The sequence below is a fragment of the Diceros bicornis genome, chromosome 17, assembly GCF_020826845.1.
Source record: "Diceros bicornis minor isolate mBicDic1 chromosome 17, mDicBic1.mat.cur, whole genome shotgun sequence".
Taxonomy (NCBI): Eukaryota; Metazoa; Chordata; class Mammalia; order Perissodactyla; family Rhinocerotidae; genus Diceros; species Diceros bicornis.
The window spans coordinates 37505441-37513976 of NC_080756.1; the positions used below are offsets into that span (position 1 = coordinate 37505441).

Below are 8536 nucleotides of genomic sequence, written 5' to 3' on the forward strand. Positions count from 1 at the left end.
TGGCCAGACAAGCGGTGCATCGGTGCGCGCCCGGGATCCGAACCCGGGCCGCCAGCAGCGGAGCGCGAGCACTTAACCGCTAAGCCACGGGGCCAGCTCAAGTGTGTTTCTTGATGGAAATTTGAAACAAACATTTACCCCACAATTGATACAGAATAGTTGATAAGCTAGAGACACTATAGTATATTCGTGAATCTTTTTTGCAGCTTGTAAGTTAGAAATATTCTTCATTTATGGAAGGTGCTGTAAACATTATGTAAAGGCTTAAGTGTTTGCTTAAACTTAAAACCATGTTAGGTTTAGGTTCCTTGTCATGTTAACTCATTTAGAAGTAGATGCAAAACAGATCTGTCTTTATGACAAAAGAATAGATTAACATTATTTATTACTTTTTATCAAAGAAGGTAATTGATACACAGCAGGTGATCTGTTTTAAGACCCAAAGGAAGCCAGCAGCAAAATTAATAATGTAAATAATTAAATAGGTATGTATGTAATGCCAGTCATTGGCAGGCTATTTCCAGATGTAATCTTACTCTATACATATTATTTCTATAACTGTACTTAAATCATTACCAGGTGCTATTTGTTTTGTAGTGAACTTTGAAAACATGCTGCTAATGTACCAAATGGGGTCAAAAATAAGGTACTCCTTCCAAAGTTAAGGGTAATAAATGTGCAAAAAATTATTTTGCTTAGTTAAATGTCCATTAAATGGCATTCTCTTCTCAATAAAATGGAGAAATGGGCTAAGAATAATTGGCGAAAACCTATAAGTTAAAAAATCTATTTTAAGTATATTATATTTTCATTCAAAATTGGGTGCTCATTAATTTATAGGTGTTAGTTGGCAATATTTTGTAGCTAAATTGCAATTTTAGTATAAAAATTGAGCATAAAGGGTTGCTGATAAAGCTCTCTGAAGAGAATCTGAAGCTTATAGAAGGCAGCTCAGGTATTTTTTACATGACATATATATCTTGCCCTTTTAAGTTAGAATTATTTTTATAATATTTGGTAGACATAAACAGCTGGTGCTGATTTTCAAATTATATGGTAATAACGATCAGTTAGTTTTGTTGTTATCTGAATAATAGCGTTGTTTCATAGCTCTGTATTTCCTAAGGAAGTATAAGGCTTCTAGCTCTTTCATTACAAATTCTCCCCGTCCAATAAGTTCTTTGATCTTCTCTGGGTCCTTCACATCTTTGTTTTTAAGGAAAACACTCTTCAGACGTCTTTTAAAATAATCTGCTCCTTTTGGATAGTCTCGTCCAAGATACAGCAGCTTAAAAAAGAAAGATTATGTATTTCTAAACAATCCATGTCATACAATAACATTTACAAAATTGGCAACATAATTACTTACATTTTTATAAAGATTCAGTACTTCTCCTCTTAAAGAATTGGCCATTTTCATTTATCATGGAAAGTAGCCACTTTTATACATGTATAAAACATACCTAAAGAAAAGGAAAATTTTTTGCAAATAACCATATTGTCTTAAAGAAGCAAAGAAAAAAGATTTTACAGACTGGGAAGATGCTAATTTTTTTTTTATTCAATAAATATTTATTGAGCACTTTTATGTTCCAGGTACTGGGATAAAGCTATGAACATGTCAGATAAGATACCTGTTCTCACAGAACTAACATCTCCTGATAAGCAATAAGCAAACAAGATAATTATGAATTGTGACAAGTCCTGTGAAGGAAATAGGATGAGAGAGAGAAAATGGATTGTCTGAGATAAGATGTAGGTGTATCTCCTTTTCTATCAGAGTGGAATGAATGAGAACTAGATTTGAATCCCAACTGCATAATGTTGTACAAGTTACTTAACCTTTCTGAGCCTCAGTTCCTTATTGTCAAAAGGAAGACGTATTTACCCTTCTCTCAAGGCAAGGCCAGGTCCCTTTGGAGGACAGTGAGAAGAGGCCTGATCAACTCTAGAAAGGTGCTAACCTAAGAAAGGCTAAAGAGTAGGAGAAATGCTATGTGAGTCAAGCAGGTTCAGAATTAATGGTAGAAGGGCAATAACAATGGCGGTGGCAAGGCCAAGTGAATAACCCATTAGGGGGCACATAAGGAGCAGTCAACATCTAGTGGGATAGATTATGCTTCTTTATGTGTAATTTGTTAGTGCTACTAGGGAGAGGCAGCTCCTTAAAGGCACCATGACAGACAAAACATAGAAAATAATTCCCAATGCCTTTATAGTTGTGGCAATTAAATCAAAATTCCTATCATAAGCATTTAGTTCATGATAGGCCCAAAGTAAATGTTAATGTCATTTATAAACTCCCTTAAAATTCTTTAATTCCCATTTTCCCAGTGACCTTAAGAAAACTTTTATACTTTGTCCTTCATTAACATAATTTTTACTTTGAAATAATTTCAATCTTGCCTAAGAGTTACAACATAGTATAACACTTTTTTCCTGAACTATTGGAGAACAAGTTGCTCACATGATATCCATCAGCCTGAATACTTTGCAGTGCCATCCAGTAGAAATATAATGTGAGCCACCTATGTAATTTTACATTTTCTGGTAGCCCATATTAAAAAATAAAACAAGTGAAATTATTTATATTTTGTTTATATCCAAAATATTATTTCATTGTTTCATGCTAGCTACATTTCAAGTGCTTATAAGTACCAATGGCTTAGTTGCTAACTATACTGGACAGCACAGCTTTAGAGTATATTTCTTATGAACAAGGACATTTTCCTACAGTACAATACAACCATCAGAATGGTTGTACCACAGTACTACCATTGAATCCACAACCCCTTCACATTTTGGCAGTTGTCCCAAAGATGCCCTTTCTAGCAAAAGGATCCGATCCAAGATCACCCACTGCATTTAGTTTTCCTGTCCCTTTAGCTTTCTTCAACCTGAAAACAATTCCTCAAGATTTCCTTGACTTTCATGAACTTGACACTTGTGACGATCACAAGCTATTTATTTTGTAGAATGTGTCTCATTTTGATGTTAACTCATAGCCAGATTCAGGTTGTGTAGTTTGAGCAAAAATATAGACACGATGGTTTGTTCATGTCATTGCATCCTATCAGGTGGACACAATTCCAATTTGCTCCGTTATGATTGATGTTAAGTATTATCACTTGATTAAGGTGGTGTTTGGATTCTCCACTGTCAGGTTACTCTTTCCCTTTGAAGTTAAGTATTTTGTGGGAAGTACTTTGAGATTAAGTATATGTATTCCTGAAAAACCTTTCATCTTGCAAAAGCACATTAAAAATAACAGGGCTTATGGGGAAAATAGGTTTGGGGCAGACCACTCAAATCCTATGCAATTGTAAAAAGAGCACTAATAAAAAACAAATTGGTACCTGGAGAGCTAATTTGGACCACTTGGATTGCTCTGAGCATAGCTGGAGACTACAATAGAGTGGCCTGGGAATGGGAGTGGGGGGCTGAAAACCAGGAAGGGATCAAAAGAAGCCCTAAAAAATCTGGAGATGATGGATGTGTTTATTATCGTGATTGCGGTGATGGTTTCATAGGTGTATGCATATGTCAAATTTATCAAATTGTATTTATACTTTAAGTAAGTGTAGTTTATTGTATGTCAATTGTACCTCAATAAAACTGTTTTAAAAAATTACTGTAGGTATGCTGGTAAAACGCTAAGAGTAGGGCTGGGAGATACTGAGTTACACATGAAAGTAGAGCTCTATCTAAAGCACGAGGCTGCCACTTAGTGGTCAGGGTAGGTGGTTCAACTTGCCACCCGTCAATAGCTGCATAAAATGGGGTATGCCTCTCTGGGGAGGGAGCCCTGGGGGTAAGCACTTATTTTAAATTTTTAAAAAATATACTTGAAAGACTCCTGCTGCCAGTATAGCGGCTAAGTGAAGACCTTTTCATTTCTTGCTGAAGTTCATAAATAAATCACATAGGAACCAACATTATTTCCATGTTAATACTTATATACACCTTTTTTACTAGGAGTTAATGAGCTAATTCACATAACTATACAAAGTAGAAGAACTTTTTTTTTCTTTGAGTTCATTACTATTAGCTTTCTTGCAATTTTCTATTTTCCTCCAAATTGCTCTTTTTCTGCTTGCTTATGTCTGTAACACTTCTGACGTTTCCTCCAAGGTCTGGTAATTCTTTTCTGTCCACTCTTACAAGTGAAAGGCCAAAAGAAGCTTTTTAGAAGATCTGCATGCATGGTTGCTGCTTACAGACTTTCAGCTTCACTTAGGGTGATCTGAGTGGGCCTTTATTGGGGAACCTCTGATGTCAACATCTTAGATTGTTCGCCTTGGACTGGTCAAATTCCCCAGAGAATAGTCTCCCAATCTTCTGAGGATTTGCCTGTTCAACATTACAAAGTGGAAGAAGAATGGAGGCCCTGCAGTCAGTGCTATGAATACCCAAATTCACCTAATTTGTTTCCAGTTTGGTTCTCATGTACTTAGTATGCCTGAGGACACCCCAGTCCAGAAACTAATATTATTTTGTTCAGAAATAAACCTCCAATCTTCTGTGGGAGTGAGGAGCGCAGTCACTTAGAGGTGTTTCTCAAATCGCTGTCACTCAATCCTCTTTAATTTACTTCATTCATTTTCAATTCCAGCAGCCCTGTTCCAGTGCCTTTGGAGAATTATGCAGTATGAATTGGGCTTTTTTGTTATGCTAAGTCACATTCCTCTGTTTTGTAGTTTCCAAAGTTTTATTGTTGTCATCTCCTCTCTCATTTTTCCAATTTATTTTTATATCCCTTTACTGAATATTTTTAGTGGAGTTTTGGAAGGGAGTGAAATTAGATGGGTGTATTTAACCCACTATATCAACACCTAATTTCATTTTTAAAACTTTTTTTTGGCTGAGAGCCATTTTCCAGTGTGGTTTAATCTTATTGAAGAATGACTCTTAAGAACCAGGTGCTTTTTATTTATTTATTTATTTATTTATTTATTTTTGTGAGGAAGATCAGCCCTGTGCTAACATCTGCCAATCCTCCTCTTTTTTTTTTGCTGAGGAAGACTGGCCCTGGGCTAACATCCGTGCCCATCTTCCTCCACTTTATATGGGATGCCACCACAGCATGGCCTGCCAAGCAGTGCGTTGGTGCGCGCGCAGGATCTGAACCTGCAAACCCCGGGCCGCTGCAGCAGAGCGTGCGCACTTAACCGCTTGCGCCACTGGGCTGGCCCCAAGTACCAGGTCCTTTTAAAGTAATTCTAAATTAAATCTACATAGATGTAATTTCAGATTGCAAATTACAGCCTGTTTAATGCCTGGCAAAGAGTGCAGCTTTATTTAATTCACAATTTGTTAATTTGTGAAAGCTTTTAGAGATGTGGCTTATATTATCCTTTTTAGCTGTTACGCTTTTTACAAATTATGCATAACAAAAGATTTGCCCAGTAAAAAAGTAGCAGTTGTGGCTAAGGTAAATTTGTCCCATCCTTTGATATGTAATTTATATGAATTAAGGCAGTTTATCTTTATTATTGTATGTTGACCTTCAGGTATTTACGTTTATTTTAGCCTTTGGGAGAAGTACGTTTCCTTGGGTTTGCAATTGGTGAACAATTCAAGTGCAGCAGGGACTTGGGGCTGCTCCTTAACCCTGCATGAAGTCCATTACAAGAGCCAAAAGAGTCAGGGACTGAGAGAAGTCTCTCATCATTCTAAGAACTTGGATATGTGTGGTGGGCAAGGCGGGGAGGGTACAATCCCCACTGACAGCTTTTTTCCAATGACTGTGGGCTAACGAGTTAAGACTTAACCAACTTCAGTCCTGGGTTAAGTGAGAACTGCCATTTTATTAGAGGTTATGGTGCCCAAAGCTGTCAATCACTCTTCCTCATAAAGTTCAGAAGGCAATAAAAGCTGAAGGAAAACTGGCAAAGAAAGGCAGTGCAATGTTATTATTTATTGGGTTCTGGTAGACTTGACTCAAACAGAAGCACATTTCCCCCAACTAGATAAGCCTAAAAAGCTTCACACAAAATCTTATTCCAACACACTAGCAAGCACCAAAGTATATGTAATCAGAGAGGTAGGTGGCAAGACATTTTGCCCCTCAAGACTGGCATACAGCTGGTTCTAGGACTATCTAGAAGCCAGATTATAAAAGTGAGTTGAAAGGAGATGGTTACATATGTTCAGAATGGGTAGGTATTACACCTGTCTGAAGGTGAAGAAGAGAGAACAGGAAATGGGCCTTCTTACACTTAGGCAGCTTGTAAGAGAAGTACTACAGGAGAACCAAGCTCACTGGTATAATCTGGTATAGCACAGTGACCCCTAGAACACAGTCCAGTGTGTTCTAACACAACCGTAGCAATTCCTCCTCCCCTGGAGGCAGGCTGACAGAGTGACAGCTTCCGCAAGTCCTCTCCCCTAGAGGCCCATCATTTTAAGGTAATTTGAGATCACCATAACACCTCCTTATCCCCATCAACCCTAGCTGAGTTGACTGAGGCTTTGTATCATAAACATTAACAGTTTGGTTGAAAACTAATTTAAAACAAAAGACTTCTTCCAAGTCAACATTAAGATGTTTTTTTATCTTGCTACCAGGGATTTGGAGTGGGATGTTAGACTTAGTACACAACCTGGATTTCCGTTACAACAGCAATAATACTTTAACCCACAAAAACCAGCTGTCAGTAATACTTATTTACTAATAATACATTTAATCAATGAAGTTGGAAGGGACAGAGCATTATAAAATTAGAATTCAGAGATGAGATGGTGCCAATAATTTTAAATTTTGTTTTGTTTTATTTTTATTTTTCCCCCAAAGCCTCAGTAGATAGTTGTATGTCATAGCTGCACACCCTTCTAGTTGCTGTTATGTGGGACGCAGCCTCAGCATGGCTGGAGAAGCGGTGCGTCAGTGCGCACCCGGGATCCGAACCTGGGCAGCCAGTAGTGGGGGGCACGCACTTAACCGCGAAGCCACGGGCCGGCCCAGTGCCAATAATTGTAAAGTATTTCATGTCTTGTCATGCTAAAACAGGGTCTAGGTCCTAAAATCATAGAGAATTCATTTAGGCTTTGGAGGAAGCTTAACATCTTCTAGTTTTCTGTGGGTCTAAGCTGCCAGTGCTGCTTCCTGTCTAGGACACTGAAATTCTGAAAATTGTGCTACTGGTTAGCACAATTAGTCTGTGACCTTGGGCAAATAACTTCATGACTTGCTAGGCCCCGGCGACCTTCACCTATCTGTAAGGAATACTTTACCCAGGAATTGCTTCAAATCTTTCTTAGTTCTCGTCTAGAGCGGCTCGTAGGAAAAAGGAATGTACCTTGCACAGAAAGTAAACAGAACCCTGTGCAGGGAGAAGAATCCGAAGGTCATTAATTTCAAAATAACGAACCCTCTTGGAGCCAATTTATTTACCTCTTTATCTAGATTGCCAACTGAGCCCCGTCCCCCCGCCGGCCTCAGCTCTGGTGGCCCAGGCAGCCGACTCGGGGTCAGTCACTTGATCCAATCGCGTACCCGGAGGCCCCCTTCCTTCTCGAAACGCTCATAGAAAGATTCGCCCCAACACACTCTAGGGCAATACTGAGGGAGAGAGACTATCAACGAAGGCGAAGGCTCGGAAACCCTTTCCCACGCCCGGGTCCTCGCCCAGAGCACAGTTCACCGCCTCGAGACCCCAGGATCCGGAAAACAGAACACAACGCCCCGGCGGCGGCACTCACGCACTTTCCGGCACGCCACAGGCGTAAAAGCCTCCGACCGCTTCCACTCCTCGGTCTGTCAACCGTGAAGCAGGGCGGTGGTTGGGGTGGGCAACCTGTCAGGGAGCGGGGCGAGGCGCCGTCCGGAAGCAGCCAGCGCGACTGCGCGGACTCGCACGGGAGGATCTGCGCTCTTTCCCTGGGGCGCAGGTGGGCGGGGCTCGTCGTCCTGACAACCCGGGAGCGTCTGCCGCACAACGCAGAGCTCCGGTTTTGTCGTCTGCGGAGGGAGTTTGCCTCAGCATGGTGAGCAGGAGAGGTGGGGGAAGCCAGGTGAAGGAGCGAGCATTGGTTCTCCTTCACCGGAGATAATGATGTCACAAGGCTGGTCATATTTTAGAGGGAAGCGGGTCGGTTTAGGAAAGAACCCATACTCCTGGGGGACATGGGCCGTCTGACTAGTGGCCTTCCAGTCCCGGTCCGGCGGACAGGTGGGAGTCCCAAACCACTGTCTGCAAACGGCGGGGGTTAAGGGGGTAGGGGGAGTGACAAGTGCTGTCAGAAGGTGTGCTAATCTCGCACTGTTGCTAAGCTTAAAAATTGCTCCCAGCCTGGTAACTTCCAGTAATGATAGACGTTCCCATTAAATTGCTTTCTCATTGCAGCTTGGCGAAAAGGTGTTTTTATGCCTCCTCAGCGGTTAATTAAAAGCTGTTGCAATTTACTCTGTTATGAAAGTCATTTTATGTGGTCTTTTGTGGAAATATGAATTGTTTAGTGATTCAGGGTACTCAGCCTGCCCTGAATTTAAGTATGATAAAGCTTCTCGTCTTGTTTTTCTGCACTCCTCAGCTAT

General features: G+C 40.4%; 1 protein-coding gene across 2 annotated transcripts; it reads right to left on the bottom strand.

Annotated features, from left to right (window-relative positions):
* Positions 1 to 368: 368 nt before the first annotated feature.
* Positions 369 to 7802, bottom strand: ETFRF1 (electron transfer flavoprotein regulatory factor 1). 2 transcript variants are annotated; one of them, XM_058558636.1, is made up of 3 exons: positions 7706 to 7802; positions 1370 to 1463; positions 369 to 1288 (listed from the first exon to the last, which is right to left on the bottom strand). In XM_058558636.1, exons 2-3 carry the CDS (start codon positions 1418 to 1420, stop codon positions 1067 to 1069), a joined length of 273 nt encoding a protein of 90 aa, XP_058414619.1. In that variant the 5' UTR covers positions 1421 to 1463; positions 7706 to 7802; the 3' UTR covers positions 369 to 1066. The 2 variants fall into 2 exon arrangements, with proteins under 2 accessions (XP_058414619.1, XP_058414621.1); XM_058558638.1 differs by having other exon boundaries at positions 7702 to 7794.
* Positions 7803 to 8536: the final 734 nt, after the last annotated feature.